The sequence below is a fragment of the Labrus bergylta genome, chromosome 13 (assembly GCF_963930695.1).
Source record: "Labrus bergylta chromosome 13, fLabBer1.1, whole genome shotgun sequence".
Classification (NCBI taxonomy): domain Eukaryota; kingdom Metazoa; phylum Chordata; class Actinopteri; order Labriformes; family Labridae; genus Labrus; species Labrus bergylta.
This window is the reverse complement of record NC_089207.1, coordinates 18,974,728-18,992,436: the sequence shown is the minus strand read 5'-3', so window position 1 is coordinate 18,992,436 and position 17,709 is coordinate 18,974,728. Positions and strand designations below refer to the sequence as shown.

Below are 17,709 nucleotides of genomic sequence, written 5' to 3'. Positions count from 1 at the left end.
TGCTCTTTTGTAAAGCGTCTCCTAATTTACAGCAGCATGTTACATGCTGTACAATAAAAAAAACACTCAAAATACCTCATCTTCAAAACATGTTGATCAGGTTTACAGTTTGTAAAGCTTTCTTGATGTTAATTAGATTTCAATTCATTATACAGTTTTAACATCCAGTGATAAATACTATAAAGCGTGGGTGAGATGTATGGATATGAAATTTACCAAGAGGTGAATTGTCTGTTGGAGTTGTATTGTTTTTATTTCTATACAATAAGATGATATCTTTAGGCAACAAATAAACTGTACACCTCATATAATTGGCAATAACATTTTCTCTAAAGCTCTCCAGAATACCAGACATTTGTTGGATAAATGTATCATGCTGTCTTGTCCTTTTTACAAATGTGTTTCTAATTTGATCAAACCTTGAGATGTAAGAGTTATAGGACATATTATGTATGATCTTTTATTGGATCTCTTTTGTTTCGTAAGAGGTAGTAAACTAACGTATAAGCCAAAAGCCGAGTGCATTGCCAGGAAAGTGAGAGTCCCTGAACAATATCCCTCGTTTGTGTTTCATCCAGCAGAGGGCAGCAACAGCACTGACGCGCTGTTAATCTACGGCAATTATACAGAAGAAGAAGAAGAAGTTTCCGGTGCACCAGATAGGCATTTATCATGCCTACTGCTGTGATTATGGAAGAAAACTTTGATAAATTATTAGAACAGTGTGAGGCTCAGGAGCTTGAGGTAAGCACTGAACACTGAAATTACTTTATTTCGTGTCCTACATGATTTACGCCTCTGAATTAACGACAGGAACGTTTCTGTTTACGACAGTAGGTTAGCTGTGACTAGTTTAAGCTAACGTTATGGCTAAGAAATGAGCCTGTTTCCTCTTCTTAAACGATCATGTAACTTTACATCTCTTATCAATCACTTACCACTTAACTTAACCCGTGTTATACCAACAATGTCAACAAATACATGGAGATTTTCTACGCTATGGGTGGATGTTAGTCTCTGCTTTCACTTGTGTTATTTGCAGGTTTTAGCATGCGAGCTAACATTAATGTTCAGAGATCCATTGTAATGACGTTGAATGCTTATAAAGACATTGTTATGTTATAATGTGTGTCAGAAAACGTTTAGCAGTTGATTTACACCCCTATGGTTGGTGTTAGAAGCTAAAGGCAATGACAACAAAACTTTTAAAGGTGTTCCAGTCTGTAGCTGAAGTCACAGTGTTTATTACTGCTCTGTAAAACCTGCAGTGTTCAGGGAGGTGACTACAGCTTGGTGCTCTGTTTATACTTAATGTCTGTATGGCAAGCCGTTCAGGAAATTCATATATGGAATGGAACGTTGAACACATGGAATGGAACGTTGAATATATGGAATGGAACGTTGAATATATGGAATGGAACGTTGAACACAAGGAATGAAGCTGATTTCAATTCTCCAAATCCACCAGTTTCATTGTTGTCATCCAAAAGACACCCTGCTGAATATGCTGGTTTTGCAAAATGACATCAGCTGAAATATACCAATACTTTGTTGACCGTCAAAACTTTTTTTGAAACAGCTGTTCTTACTCAAAATTACATGATTAATTTTGAATGTAGAAAGCGTCACCTTGAAGATCATAGTTCAATTATTGGAACACGTTTACTGCTTATGAGTAGTAATGCTCAACAAAACGTGAGTTTGCTGAGCGCACTTTGTGCAGCCATCTTTAGGGAATTTTTTTAGTCTCTTACTGAGATGTAAGCTGAAATAACACTACGGACTTCCATTCCATATATTCAAAGTTCCATTCCATATATTCAAAGTTTCAATCAATATATTAATTTCCTGAACGGCTTGCCATAAGTCTGTTATCCCACCTGTATTTATTTCAAACAGGCTCCAGGTGGCATCGCAACACCTCAAGTCTACGCTCAGCTGCTGTCTCTCTATTTACTTCATAATGACATGTGAGTCAACTTTGTGTTTGTCTGCAGATGCTGACTTCTGTAGGTTTTTTTTGGTAACACTTTAAATTATATTGAAAAATATTCATCATTAAGTAGTTCTTTCTTAGCATCCTAATTAGTAAACCAGGAGCATCCTGGCTGCTTATTAGTCATTATTAAGAGTTTATTAGTACTTTAATCTACATGACCATAATCTACAGCTAGAAGGTTGTTAACCAAGAGTTGACCCCTCAATACCTCCCTAATTACTGCTTATTGAGTTTAATATCATGACATATCATGAGATCTGCTTTGAGATCTTACTGATGTCCCAACCTGAAGACACATTCAAAACATAACACAAAGTAAAAGGGATAAAAATACACAAAAGGGAGGAATTTGTAAGGGGAAAAAATACACAAGACTCATTAGGCTATGAGCTCAGTCTACTTTCACACAGGCTGGGTTAGGTTCCCTGCAATACACTGGATAACCCATCATAAGGAAGAATTCATCATATTTTATCAAACCGAATTGATTACGTAGGGGGATGTACATCAAGACACGGAGCTAACATGAAGCAGACATCGTTTTGGGTCCATCGCTGTTTGAACAGAGGACCAGAACTTTGTTATCAATGGACCAGAACGCATTAAATGATAATATGTGCCGACTTGATTTAGGCATTGACGACATGTTACAGAGCAACATTTTAACTTATTATACCTTATTCATACTTTGCTTGTTCTGTTCATTTCAAGTCTTTGAATTTTACGCATAGTTCTAAAGTTAAGCTTCATAAGTTTTACCCCTCCGTGTCTCCAGAATGTAATGAATGTAAATCAAACAACGGTAGATTTTTGCATGTAATTTAGGATTGTCATCAGTTCTGGTGAAGATTTTTCCTCCTTTTTCTCTGGGGTTTATCAGAGGACACTCTCTCCTCTCCTGACAGAGACTTGGCTTTTTTGGAGCCTCAGAGGACCCCTCATGGCTCCCTTCATACATTCAAACAGCTCTATTGATGGTCATGGTATTCATTGTAAACTAACAATTTAACGTAAACAGAAGTGGGACAAATTTTGGGGTCCTTTCTTTTGTAACATTTTGTCTCATCTTGATTGCGTTTTTATTTTTACATTGATTGCCCTTATTTTGTTTTCTTTTTTTGTACATTTCCATTGTGGACAGCTTGGATTTAGCAATAACACAATAATGACATATAATGATATTTATGCTTTTGTGTCTTTGACACAGTGTTTACATGAATTTGTCTTTTTTATTTCTTCCCCTCCTCGCTCGTTGTAAATGTGTGTGAGCGTAGCTGTCTTATATCGTTGGGTTGAGTTATCGGTTTTGATTTTGTTTTTGAGTTGACAGTCATCAAATACAAATAAAAATAGAAGCAAAGACACACAAAGCATCAGCATCACTGCTTGTCCTCTGTCCTCTGTGATTGGGCTAACCTTTGTATATCAATCCAACAGGAATAACGGCAGGTATCTCTGGAAAAGGATTCCCCAAGCAATCAAATCTGTAAGTATGTGAAAATAAACACATTACTGAGAAAGTACTGCTGACATAAGTTTGACTCTGGTTTTCCTGATTGTGCTCCTTCATTATCTTTCACATCAACATCTTCTGTCAAAGTTCATGTGAGGAGTTTTTAGTTTGTTATAAAACAGACTTCATTCATACTGATGCCTCTATGAAACCTTCAAAAGCAAATAAGACCATCAGTGACATGACTGGTATCTTCTGTGTTATATTTCTTAATGCTTGAACTCAATGACACCAGATAGATGTTAGATGTAGTGAGTCACAGGCAGCACACAGAAAAAACTCCCTTTGTTGACATTTTACACAGCTAAGACCCACAACGAGTGATAGGATTTGCTTTTAAAAGAAGGCAGAAGGAGGGATTTTGTTTTTTTAAAAAAACACTACTTCATGTGCAGGACAAAATCAGAAAGAGACAAGAGGCACCTCTTTGTCCACAGGGGGCGCTAAATAGACATAAATGAGAGCTTCTCACAGGAACTCTAAAAACAGTTTTTGACCTTTCTTCATGTTTTTAATGTCACTAACCCTAACCTATAAACCCTGTAAGTTGTAAGTCAACCATGAACATTTGCTGTAACTGTCTTCAGTCCCACAATGCATCAGTCTTTACCTGCTGGGAGAACCATGAGTGATTTGTTTTCTTATCCCTTCTCACTTTATAACTATAAATTGAAGGATGTTATTGCCAAGACGATCATTCCTTGTCAGATGCTCAACTGAAGGATTTGTTCACAGTTCTTAGAAACAAATCCCTGTTATTCATGAACAACATACTAATCAGAAATGTAATCCTCATGATTTAATATCTAGGGTATTTGGGTATGACTGCTCTCAACAGTAGCATGAAAAACAAATGTAGCATGATGAAAGTCTTTGAAACATTTCCTCCTTTGCTGTTTGTAGGCAAATCCTGAATTAGGAGCTATTTGGGCAGTCGGCCAACGCATATGGCAGCGGGACTTTCCAGGGATCTACACGACCATCGCAGCCTTCCAGTGGACAGAGAATATACTTCCTGTCATGGAAGCACTTCAAGGTAAACAACAAAACAAGAATTAAATCGTGTCTGGTTTGAAATCTGACACTTTACCTGACATGTAATGTAGCTTTTGGTTTCTGAAACAACTTCTAAATATTATTTTTAAGCTTGTCACATTATGCGAAATGTCATGTAGGGACATTTAAAAAACCTTGAAGTGAAATAAGCACATGTATTCTCTCTGCAAGATTCAATCAGCAGGGGGCGCCAGCTAAACACAGCTGCAGTCGTGATGCAACCCTCTGACCGAGTTAAACATTTTTATCAGCTCGGAGATTAATGATGCTTCATGATGTTCATGGTGTTACGGCATGACACTCTGAGTTAGTTGTCAGATTCTCGAACACAAACAATGGTTCTCTCCCATCATGAAACCTAATATCTAAATGTTTTCATCCACACATAGCTTTCTTACCTCTGTTGCATCTTTTCGAGGAACATGAAATGATTGTCCTCCTGTCCAGTTGTCTGGGAACATGTACCATGTGATCTTGTGCAACAGTTTAAGAATAGCTTACCCCTCATGTTTACCGTACTTTGTGTTGATGTGCCAAAGATACTGATGAAATCATGTCATAAGACACTTGGGTAACCATTGATCATCATTTCTTGTTGGAAAAGGTAAATAAAGAGTGTTCTAGATGAAAAATGAACACATTGGACTATTTTGAGAGGTTTAAGTAAAGCATCTTTTAATAATCCGACAAAGCAATTGATTGAAATAACACTGTTCTTATTATCATGTGAATTGGTTTTCCATACATCCACTCTTTATTGACTAGGTTATGACTATCCCATTACTATTGTCTCTAAATAACAATTGGACCACAACAAATGAGGAGTCTTACAAGCTTATAAACAATGACTATTAGGCTTTCAAATTACATAAATAACATCATATCACATAACACCTGCCCCACTAATGGACCAGAACTTTTGAATTTGACCTGCAGACAACCCCAACAGTCATGTATAAAGAACAGAACTCAAAAGTTAAATTGTTACTTTTGAAAAGAAAAAGACTTAAAAAGGAAAAAAGGCCTAAACTTGATTTAATCAATGATTCAATAAAGTTATAACTAATCATTTTAATTTGACATCATTGGTTGACTGTCAAAAGCAGTTATTTGTTTTTTGAGTAAATAGAACAGATTATATAAGAAGAAAACTGGATACACAACAACAACAACCTCGAGGAGATAAAATATTCAGAACAGCACAGGTGTCACAGATGTTGACACTGACTTGTTTACAAATTGGACTGAGTTTCCTATCTGAGCCTGTCACATGGGTCATGGTTGACTCTGCTCAGACTCCACCTGTGTTGCTGTTAGATGGGACGTCATGCCCACTGGGACACGAGACACATGCTGCCCCTGGTTGGAGGGGGCCATTTTCTGTGAAAACATCCCAAGGAAGCAAGCTGGCAGGAATGTGTGCTCTGGTTGGTGGACAGGATCAGATGTCACCAACTGTGAAGGGCTGCTATAAAGGGCCGAGCTGCTAGCTGTCACCCAGAATAGATATCAGCATTCAACAGCACACACTGAGGACGAGGTTGGAGAGTTTGCCCGCCATTTTAGTTACCGACAGAGAAAAGTTGGTAATTTTACTTTGTGAATCGGGACGCTTACTGGTCGAACTTCAGCAAGCTTTTTCATTATGGACATCCAGAGAACAGGATCTATGGTTCGTCCCCCGAGCCCCATGGATAGCCTGGAGAAGCAGCTGAGCTGCCCTATCTGCCTGGAAATGTTCACCAAGCCGGTGGTCATCCTGCCCTGCCAGCACAACCTGTGTCGCGGTTGTGCCAGCGACCTGTACGACTCACGAAACCCATACCGCTTCTCTGGAGGAGTCTTTCGCTGTCCTACCTGCCGCTTTGAGGTTGTGCTTGACCGCCATGGTGTACACGGGCTCCAACGCAACCTGCTGGTAGAAAATATCATCGACATCTATAAGCAGCAGCAGGAAGGTAACAACAGCGGAAGCACGGAACCAACCCTAAAGCCTAAAGAATCCAAAGAGCCGATGTGCCAGGAACATGAGGATGAGAAAATCAACATCTATTGCATGACCTGCCAGGTTCCCACCTGCTCCATGTGCAAAGTGTTTGGTCAGCACAAAGACTGTGAAGTGGCACCTATACCAAGTGTTTATCAGGCTCAGAAAGGGGAACTGAGTAATGCTATTGATACCCTGGTCGCCAGCAATAGCCGCCTGCAGGCCCTGCTCAATCAGATGGAAGATTCCTGCCGTGTAGTGATGGAGAACTCTCAGCGTGCTAAGCAAGGGCTAGGTGAACGCTTCGACCTGCTTTATGCTGTACTGGAAGAGCGCAAGACCATTCTGCTGGAGCAGATTGGTAAAGAGCAAGATGAAAAGGTGGCAGCTCTGCGGGCCCTGGCTCAACGTTACGTCGAACGCCTGCAGACCAGTTCAGAGCTCACAGACACGGCTGTGAGGGCGTTGGAGCAGGGTAGTGCTGCTGAGTTTCTGTTAGCCTCCAAGGGCCTCATCACACAGACCAAGGACGCATCCAAGCACGCTCTGGGCGAGGAGAGGCCAGAGCCAGGCTATGAGAAGATGGACCACTTCACTTTGTCTACAGAGCATGTTGAAGCTGTCCTGGCGAAAATGGACTTTGGAGGAGGTGATGCAGATGAATTTGAAGATGCAGAAGATGAGGAGGAGGAGGAATAATGAAATCCAACTGGTCATGGACTCTTAGGAAATATTAAAATGTGTATTTTTGAAGGTTGTGTGTTCGACAGAGACTCTGTTTAATGTCAAAAATATTATAAGGTTAAGGGATGGGCTAAAATAGCTTGGCCTTACTTTCAGTGCAATATTTAATGTTAATGTTGTACCTTTTCTTAATGTCTTTTTATACTTTTGTACTTTAAGTTGTTGAAATGAAAAAAAGATCTTCATATGAGTGTAAATTCAGGATATTGGATGATTGCTAACACATCATTATCCTCATAGTTAGCTTATGGAAAGAGTCATTTGTATTTTTCTCACTTTGTTTTAGTTTGAGTTGAATCTGTGATCAGTTGATCTGCCTGTAATCACCAAATCTGTCTTTCAAGAAATGTGGAATAAAGCTGCATGAAGTCAAGAATCTTATTTCTTTTTTTTTTTATTTTTTAACTAAAACATAAAGTCTAAGGGAGCATACAAAGGACTAAAACACGACGTCCCAACATTATTTAGGTCATACAGAGTGGAGTGCTTCCATCAAAATGTCCCACAGTCTGCTGTTGCTGCTCTTACTTGGCAATAGGCTGCATGTAAAAATAAAAGCCCTTGCCATGTCCTGTCTGCTTTGCCTTAGCCGGTGAAGAGTGGGGGCTATTTTTAAGAGGTGAGAGGGTGTGAAGTGATAGCCGCCCTGGAATAGACAGTGAGGGAAGGACAGGCCAGGTCCTGTTTCTCCTCCATAAAAACTCCCCGTTCTCCCACACATGGATGCCTTGCTCAGCAGCTCCAACCCAACTCTGTGTGGGTGTCAAGAGAGAGCCTACTAAGAAAGGCCCGTCCAGCTGCCACACAAGTCACCTCCTCACGGTCAAAAGGCCAAAGTAAAAATACACGTCTGCCTGGGGACTGGGTTACAAAAAGCCCCTTGAGATGACCTGCTTGGCTGTGTTAGAAACATATGCTCTGAGTCCTCAGTTCTTTTCTTATTTTCAGCAGGTCGGAATCAAACAAGGTTTTCAAAAAACAAAGGAGGAACCTTTATGAACAGTGATATACAGTGTGAATGAAAAAGGTATCATGATCCAAACCCTTGGGATCTAAAAGACTTATATGTACTTAAAGTTTTGAAGTAATCCAATAGACTGCTTTGAGTGCAGTATGTCAACTAAAAGGGATTTTTCTTTTGGCCAATGTCAGGCTCAGATTATCATTAAAACCCTCTAAGGGAATGGGTTGGCTTCAGAAATGCTGCTTTTTGTGCAATTTTAAACAAGATGCACTTGTTGACACCGCTCTTGTCAAAGCCACGACACTCCATTTAAAAAAAAAAAAACAATGCTTCAACCATTTTGATAGTTTCTAACCAATTCATTTTATCACTCTTTATCACACAATTATGCCGACAATATAAGTTATCAAGGTAAATGGACTTGAGCTTGTGTAGCAGGTCACACCTACACATTCACACACTGATGGCAGAGGTTGCTATGTAGTGAGACCATCAGGAATAACTTAACCCATTCATACACATTCAAGTGTCTTGCCCAAGGACACATTGGACATGTATCTGCTGGGGATTGAACCCCTGACTCTACCTCTGATCCACAGCCGCACTACAAGAGTTCATTTCTGGGATGTTGTGAGAAACTTAAAATAAAATCCTGAGGCTGTAATTAGCAGAAACAAGCACATGCAGTGGAGGATTACTTTTAGCCAATGCAGCGTCCTTGAAAATTTTATGTCACAGTCATCACAGCTCTTTTTGCAGCTGCAGCCTGAAGAGATCGACTGGAGCAGTTTTCAAACCTGTTTATACCCATTAGTCATTTTGATCCAAAAATAGGTTTAAAAAAGGTCCCCAGTTTTAAAAATAGGGGACTCCCCCTTTGACAGATCAGATTTTTATACCAATTAGAGAGGAGAAAAGCACTTTATCTCTGTAAATAATCATAAAGTATAAGACAACCAAAGTGACAAAACAAAAGTATTACCGTAGTACCACTTTTCTCTAATACAGAATTCAAAGAGTCATTACTTGACCTTCTATTCATGACTTTCATTAATAAACATGCTCTGATATAAATAAATTACCATCAGTGCAATTCATACATAAATCTTTTCCTTGACCTATTTTTCCAAATGAATATTCTCAGTCCTTCCACCTGTTTTTCTTAGATGAACAATAACGAGGAGAAGTGGAAGCCTGTTGGACAGCAGAATGACAAAGCTCTCCTGACAAATCTCTGGCCTTCCCCCTCACAGCTGTCTTTTCTCATCGCCACAACTTGTTATTGTTACTGCTGCTAGCTGCTGCAGCAGACGGGAGGCTGACTGTTGGTACACATAAACCGTTGCTAGGCTATAAACCACCAAAGGCCGCAACCCTGAGGCATTTACGTGATAGCTCCAGGAGCAGATACACGCCGGGTGCATTTGGTTCCGTGCTGTTGTGAGGCGCTCTCACTCTTAATGCTATCTCCAGTAACTACAGCACCATGTCAAGTCGAGCCTGATAAATAGGACAGGAATTTTGGAAGCCTGAATCCGTGCCTGCTGATAAAGACTTCAGTTGTTTGTTGTATAAGCACAGACACAGCACATATCCATGATTCATCTTGAGCATGCTTCATTTAACAGGATCAGTGTTTAAGTGTTCTTGATTACGGAAAATCTTAATCCTCCTTTTTCTTTTAGCCCGCAATCAAATCAGACAAAATGCACCGTTTAACTTTAAACAAACCCAGATGCTAGAAGCAGTTAAAACCAAAGATAAACAGCGTCTGTTCAAAATAGCTCAATGTGTATTTAAGTCTAGAGCTTGAGTCAGAATTTTTAAGTCGTTTTGGAGTGCCTTCTTCTTCTGGCTGAATATGAAATGAAGGGTTGAGAGGAACTTAGTGAAACACTGATTTATTTCATCACTTATCAACAGCCAGGTCAACGTCATTAGAAAATCTCCAGGAAGTCTACCAGTTGTCATACCAGCAAAGTTACAAGAAGTGAAAATCGCTGCGTATGAAATGTGTTATTGTCTTACCCTCTGGGTGAGAAAACGACCATATGCGAGCCAACAAGAATGTGCACGAGGTACACAGCATGTATGACGGAGTAGTTTTTTTGAAACAGGCCCTAACTGTCAGACTGTGTTTGTTTTTCACAGTGAAGAACATTTAGAGCTGAATCTAATAAGCGACCTTGTTTACATTGAACCGGACTCTTCAGTACCATGTTAACGTCCCATGTGTGTGCAGGTTGTCAGTGTCTGCTGCTGTGTACAGTGTGCACTCTAAATAGAACCAGATCACAGTTTTAACATGTATGCACTCTGTAGACAGCTATCTAATATCAGTGTGTCTGTGGTTCATGCATCCTTCACAGAAAGCACGCGGCAAAGAGCGTACAGTCTAGTGGCCCAGGCCTACACTTCAATAACAGCAGAAGACTTTGCAGCCTTTGTGGGTTACTCTGTGGAGGAGGCAGTCAAGGGTAAGATCAATCAACACAACCATCCTTGTGAAGAAAAGGTTATATCAGCACTTTGATGGCAGCTTCTGTATCTTTCTCACCTCTGTCTTTGTCTAAAGGTGTAGTGAGCCAGGGCTGGCAGGCAGACCCTGCTACCAGGATGGTGATGCCCAAAAAACCAGGTAGGTGGCAGTGTTGCTCTTTTTATTTGTACACAACATTAGCCCACTGTTGTGTTAGCCAGACATTTTTCTCCTGATAAGTAATCCTGCACCCACCTCTCTGCTACTTGTCCTCCCTTAGATTTTATTAGACACATAAAAAAAAAGTTAAGAGCAGAGTGCAAGTGGTCGGTTTATTTTAAATGAAAGACAGGTGAGGTTTTTCCTTTTCCTAGAATCTCTTCAACTTTAATTTGCTAAATCCCTCTTTGTTTAATGCCCATGTCTCCAAAGGGTCCCTCATCAATTCCCTTTTTTCCCCTTTTTGCTCCACTACTATATCATTTTTTTTGTCACATCATCATTGTTCTCGAGCCTGGAGACTCGTAGATTGATCCATCTTGTTGGAGAAAACTTCAACCTCTTGAGTAGGAGGTTGTGGCCTGTCTGTCCTGTCTGTCCTCTTGTCTGTAGTCATTGGACGTTACCTCTGCAGCATCTGGTGCACACATGTCCAGCACAAATCGTTCACTTACTCACTGTTAATCCTCACATGCCTAGTGTTTTTCCCCCTCCACAGCGTCACTAGGATTTAACAGTGCCTGGCAATTTTGGTTGTGGAGTGGATCTCATACAGGAAATCATTCTGGTTGGAATAAATGTGAAGCGTTGTAATGATCTCCAGGCTAAATGTCTCTCAGTCACGGGGGTAGTCGCTGTAGGTAGCGTTGTTTAAGGGGTTGAGGGGGTGTGAGCTCAGATGTGGATGCTGTGGTTAACCTGCAGCCTGCTCAATCTCTCTTGGGTTAGCACACGTGTGCTGCAGCCACTGAAATGTAAAAAAGATGGATGGTCCTTGGCACAATAAGGAATCCCCCTCTGACTCAACTTCTCCTCATCTGTCTCACTCTCTTTGTCTCTCTCTCTCTCTGCAGATCCTCCCCCTGTCTCATTGGTTCCAAATGAGCAGCAGTTGGCTAGACTCACTGACTACGTGGCTTTCCTCGAGAACTGATAACCCGCTACAATTACTGCCGCCCATCTTTTTTTGAGTGCTTGGTACCAAGGGAGAACACAAGTTAGGACAAACACTTCCCTCCTCCTTCCTCCCTGATAAAGAAGGCCCAGAAACACCCCTTCGTCTTGCATGAATGCTGCAAGCTCTTCTCCAAGACCTGCCAATTTATTTTCATTGACATAGATTCCCCATGTTGACACACGAGTATACACTTGGTTATGTTTTTGTTCCTGGATGTATAGTTTTTGGTTGTGATTCAAAGACGGACTTGGAGTAAATGACCTTTTCATCACTTTAACTTTGTTTTTATTGCTAAACTAACAAGACCTCCCCTCACAATACAGACACACGAGCTAGTATGCACATTGTGTCCATACTCTTTGAGCACCTGAAGGATACCTGGATACTCCCTTTGTAGGTAACTGAATCTTGGTAAGCATGTAACAGCGTGTGGACTGCAGTCTCCAGACCTCATGCTTTGTTGTGTTGACTGGTGAATAAATATTTTGCTGTTTCTAATGAAGTATTCTCTTTTTACTTTAACTCATCAGATTTGTTTCAGGTCTTTGGAGCAGGCTGGGTTCAGTCAAAGATGATACATTTTTTTAATTCCACTTTGCCCTCAAGGGCTACACATGTTACAATGTTCTCACAAGAAAATAAGCTTGTCTTTTTTTCTGGCCTTGTATTAACATTTCACAAACATGGTGAGGAACAAAATGTTTTTCAGGAATCTGTTGACTTGGCTTGTTTTTTTGTTGTGTTTTTTATTTTTTATTTGGGGGCTTTCCCTTTATTTGATAGGACAGTGTATAGAGTAGGCAATTGGTTGAGAGAGAGGGAAAGGACATGTGGGAAGGCAGCGGCAGGTCGGACTTGAACCCGGGCCTTCCGCTTGGATGAATATAGCCTCTGTACATGGGGCGCAACCTATGTAAGATCACATTAACAATTAGAATACGAAGTGCCATTAACCTGCATTCTACCACAAATAGACCCAACTGAGACCTCTCTCAGATTTAGTACCCTTAAAAACATTCTAATAATGAGTTTATGGTGTCTTATATTGGTTTAGAGTGTTTCCCAACAATGATCAGATTTATAAACAGACAAAGCAAGTATGGTTTAAGGTGTGGCTTTACCTTGTGGTGGACAAATTGCTACCGCGGCACACAGAAAAACGCCTTTCTCATCATTCAGTTGTAATAAAAAAACGACTCAGTAGTCCTCTGTTCATTTGATCACCAGGTTAGTTTTTTTGCCTAAATTAGCATCCCAATGAATACCAATTAAATATTAAATATACCTTGATAACAATCTAAGCTGTTAAAGTGATAGAGCATTTTTTAAACCTTGTGCTCCTCACCAGCTGCATCATCTCTTCTAAATATCTACTTTTTGGCCTCTCAAAAACCCACGATGGTTTTGACCAAAATGCAAAACTTGAGGCTTCAAAACTACAATCCACAAACCAGCGGCTGACGTCACAGTGTCGACATCAATTTCATATTTACAGATTACGATATGACCACAGGAAACAATAATGTTAACCTCAAAACCAGAGGTGCAGCTTGTCAACAGGAAAGGAGCTTGTCAACAGGAAAGGCAGGAAACCGCTTGGGGCATCCAGGCCAGTAAGGGGCCCAGAGGGCTGACATCATTACTTGCATTTCTGACACCAACAAAAAAGAAGGATGAAGTGCCCCCTCCAAATGCTGATAATTAACTAAAGGTGATAAACGCTGGTTGGAGGGCCCCTTTAAAATTTTGCCTCGAGCCCCAACAGACTCTAGAATAGCCACTGCTCCAAACAGAATAATACTAAGGCTGCAGGACTAACACCACTTCAATGTCAGGGGGGAGGATTAACATATTAATACGAGATAGTGTCACAAATTCTATCTTTAAAATAAATGCCCCTTCAATCTGTAAGCAGCCCTGATGGAGATTTGATTTGGTAAAGCGATATCTGGCTGCCACATGTTCATCAATGCCTCTAAATAAAACTCTGGCTGTGATTTCTCCCCCTCCCTTGGTTCAGTCTGCATCCTGTTTTGATGAACAATTTGAAGCATACACTGCTCATTGACTTTGAAGTCATTTCATCTATAAATTAGCTTGACATAAGAGGAAGTGCTGGACCATTTCTATGTGATTTAGTGTGAAAACCCAAGTTCCATTCATTGCATGTTTGTGGGGCGAGGAACTCATTTGTTTGCTGCCATGGCAATTTTGTTTGGAAAATGTACATAGGAAACAACTGCAAACATGGGAATTGACATTTGATTACATTTGCGGTGTTGTTGGTTTTTTTTTGCTTGTAGGCTTTGTTAAGTGTATTTTAGTAACCAGACTTCATCACTCTAAATGTTAAGGTCTATCTTTTGTGTGTTTTTTATATGCTGGTATTAATGTAACGTTACTCATCTCACTGACTTAAATTATCGTCTTCCATTTATGGGAAGGCTACAGTATGAGTTTGTGTATTTGCTGTTTTCACGTGTTGGCACATACCCCATGGCCAGACATGTGTTGAACCAGCATTGACTCCACCACTGCAGCGTGCCAGAGTCAGTCAGCACAAGTGTGAGTGTGCAGAAGGTAACCGACCCCGATCACCTTCATGTGTTCCTGCTGACCTCGAGTCAGTCTCAAAGGTAGTCTGCTAAATTTACACACACACACACACACACACACACACACACACACACACACACACACACACACACACACACACACACACACACACACACACACACACACACACACACACACACACACACACACACACACCAACATGACTGATGAAATGTTGAGCTGAGGTTGCAACGCCTGAGGTAGGTCAGTGTAAAAATACTTTGTAACTGTAGATGTGTCTCTTTGTCACTGGTTTAAAGGACAAGTGTCATGACTTGCTACATTCCAAAATCAACATTGCTTCATAATTAGAATCAGCTGATTTTGGAATTTGCAGCTTTTTTCCTTCACTCATGGCCGGTTAGATCAGTTTGTTAGAGCATGGTGCTAATAACGCCAAGGTCACGGGTTCAATCCCCGTACGGGCCAATCTTTATCTCGCATGCGAAACCAGTAATGTTGCTTATAGGACTTCCACTACTCATAACAGCCCTCTGCATGAACTTGTCCCAGTTATACAGTAATCCAACATGAGGAAACTATAGAAGGCAGGATTCAGCCTGGTTAACAGGGTAGATATGTCAAACATAAGCTTTCAGATTGCTGAAAGAAAACATTTCTTAAAGATTTTTTTCTACTAGTATGCTGTGTTGCTTCAGTGACAACGTTCACATTAGGATAGTTATAATGAAGGATTTTGTCTTCATCAAATATTTTACTTAAAAGCTTCATTATCAAACGGTCACTCTATAAATTGAAGCAGCTGTGAGAATCGAGTTTGGCGCCCCCTGCAAACAAATAGGCCTAACCCTGTAATGTCTGTATCTGAATCAGGTTGGTCAAATCCAGTTTTTCACTGAACTGCCAGGATGAATGAGCTGGATTATGTGATCAGTGGTAGAAAAAAAATTGATTAACAAATCTTGATCAATTTTATCTGAATTAACCCTTTTGAACAACGAGGCCAGATAAACTAGAAAACAAGAAAATGCTGATGACGTGTAGAAACCAATGATCAATTCAATCATTGGTTTCTATGTTTCTATAAATGTACATTCAATTCTTTATTTTACAGCCACTGCTTGGAGTCCATTCGTTGACTTTTTGAACAGCAAAGATTCACATTAAGAGATAACTTGAAGTTCCTTACAAGAGCGTTAACATTCTTATATAAATTTTCTTATATTTATAAAATCAAAGAAAGGAAGGAAGAAGAAAAGAAGAACATCTTAAGACAGTGGCTAGTAAGAATGAGAGGGGGTGTGTGTGCATGTATTGTGTGAAAGGTGATAGTTGTTGGGGGTGGGTGGGGTTGAGGATGAGGGGTTAGCAATGGTTTCAGACCGGAGCCTTGACTGCAGACTGTATGGTGGAAGGAGGGGCTTATTTTCTATTCAGCACCTTAGATCTATATCTGTATCTGTCTATATATAAATTTAAACCATTATTGAATTATTTATCAAAATACAATTATATTGCATGCCTGCAAAGAAAAGAGCAAAAATTAGGACAACTGAAACAATACAAACGACTTCAAAAGCATTAGAGAGACATACTGAGCAAGAGGGCCTTGATTATACAGCCTGGAAGCAGCGGGCCACTACTTAACTCACCTGTGCACTGTCAACCAAAAAAAAAAAATATATATATATATATATAAATCCAGCCAGAGGACAGGATTTCAGTCACCACCACACATGTATGGAGGCCCATAAGCGATGATTGAGCGACATTAGTTTTGTCTGTATTTACATTTTTAGGAAGAAGCTGCTGACTCTACATTCAAGGTTTCATTTAAACAAAGCCCTGTTGTGTCGCTTTGTGTGCATCCTACATGTAGATACTAAATCAGTGTTAACAGTGACGTTACTCTGCTCTTTAAAACCCTTTCAGACCATTAATACTGAGAAACTTAATGCTTGAGGGTAACCATCACAGTTTAACAGCTTCATATAATACTTCAAATATGTCACGCCGATCTTGTGGACCAGCTGTGGGAACACTTTGAAGTGAGCCCACAAGGTCACTCTGTTCCTCCAAAAGAGGCTCAGCAGGTTTCATGTTCAAAAATGTTTTTCATGTTTGAAAAAAGGAAAGTGGGATTCTTCCTGTTTGTCCGATCAATGTATGCACGAGGCCTGCAGGTCAACCTGAGTGTTAAGATCCAGAGAAACACACAGCAGTAACCGTCAAAGGTTGTGATTTTATGCAGAGTATCAGCTCCACTTTTTTTTTATTTATCACTTTTGTTGGCACCACCAAACACCCCGATTGTCCAATGTGTCCTTCAACACAACTGCTGCTTAATAAACTGCAGCTGTCGTCAGCACATTCAAACATTCTTGTGTCCGTGGGCTCTTTCACATCTCCATACAAATGGCCTACACATTTCAGAACGCTCTGTCTTTCACATGTTTCCACTCCAACCTGCTGCCTTTGAAGCTGCTGAGATCACTGTTTTCTTTTATTTGTACAATCATCTTTTTTCTGTTTGCAATGAGCCTCCAGATTGGTTTCAGATTACCGAAACAATGAATGTGAACTCAGAAGAAGTAACAGGAAAGCAGAAGGAACGAGAGACTTTAATGAAGACCTGATCAGTCTGTGTTTTGTTTTTCTTCATATTTTTTATACACGAAGTGGACTGAGTCAGCGGCCAAACGTCCTTTGCACAGATTGTCACGAAGAGCGGGGGGCTCTCACAGGTGAGGTTAATCTATCCAGTGGTCAAAGGTGACTTCTTCCTTAGAAGTCCTGTTAAATCAGGGGTTTTCAAAGTCATGTCAGCCCCCCTCAGACAAAACAGACAGAACATAGTTATCTTATGGCATTTACAACTGGTGCCTCAGGATTAACCAAGCAACCTCCATTTTTGTTAATTCATTTCCTATATTATCACTAGATTCATGTCTGTCTAAGACATAGGCCTACAGTAAACATGTGTCTGTGTTCCTGTAAGCTGTAAACAGTAATACTATTCAGACTGCCGTTGATATTTATGTTCCTGTGATGTTTCACCTTCAATCTGAATGACGTGGAGGCGTACTGCAGGAGACGAAGTGATCCCCCCTCTGTATCGTCTTTGGAGGCAGTAACTGAGGTGTTATCGAGGCGATACGGTTTCAGCATAGCCTTCAGGGGAGCACAGTGCTGTGCTGAAACACAATGTGAATC

At 40.3% G+C, this 17,709-nt stretch overlaps 2 protein-coding genes and 1 non-coding gene across 3 annotated transcripts; all 3 read left to right on the top strand.

Moving 5' to 3' along the window:
* The first annotated feature begins 607 nt into the window (after nucleotides 1-607).
* On the top strand, nucleotides 608-12,417 carry cops8 (COP9 signalosome subunit 8). Its single transcript, XM_020633232.3, has 7 exons — nucleotides 608-744; nucleotides 1,900-1,970; nucleotides 3,437-3,485; nucleotides 4,416-4,548; nucleotides 10,633-10,740; nucleotides 10,839-10,901; nucleotides 11,816-12,417. The coding sequence occupies exons 1-7, from the start codon at nucleotides 673-675 to the stop codon at nucleotides 11,893-11,895; spliced, it is 576 nt and encodes a 191-aa protein (XP_020488888.1). The 5' UTR covers nucleotides 608-672; the 3' UTR covers nucleotides 11,896-12,417.
* Nucleotides 6,039-7,675, top strand: trim63b (tripartite motif containing 63b). The gene has a single exon (XM_020633230.3). It carries the CDS (start codon nucleotides 6,214-6,216, stop codon nucleotides 7,252-7,254), a length of 1,041 nt encoding a protein of 346 aa, XP_020488886.1. The 5' UTR covers nucleotides 6,039-6,213; the 3' UTR covers nucleotides 7,255-7,675.
* Nucleotides 12,418-14,890: 2,473 nt separating the features above from the next.
* trnai-aau (transfer RNA isoleucine (anticodon AAU)) lies at nucleotides 14,891-14,964 on the top strand. Its single transcript has one exon. It is a non-coding gene; the product is annotated as a tRNA-Ile (tRNA).
* The last annotated feature ends 2,745 nt before the right edge of the window (nucleotides 14,965-17,709 follow it).

What these genes read in the sequence shown, in the direction of transcription:
- cops8 (XM_020633232.3), top strand. Translation starts at nt 673, where the DNA reads ATGCCTACTGCTGTGATTATGGAAGAAAACTTTGATAAATTATTAGAA. An exon ending in GTGAGGCTCAGGAGCTTGAG is followed by an intron (nt 745 to 1,899) that starts GTAAGCACTGAA and finishes TATTTCAAACAG; the next exon opens with GCTCCAGGTGGCATCGCAAC. An exon ending in TGTGGAGGAGGCAGTCAAGG is followed by an intron (nt 10,741 to 10,838) that starts GTAAGATCAATC and finishes CTTTGTCTAAAG; the next exon opens with GTGTAGTGAGCCAGGGCTGG.
- trim63b (XM_020633230.3), top strand. Translation starts at nt 6,214, where the DNA reads ATGGACATCCAGAGAACAGGATCTATGGTTCGTCCCCCGAGCCCCATG.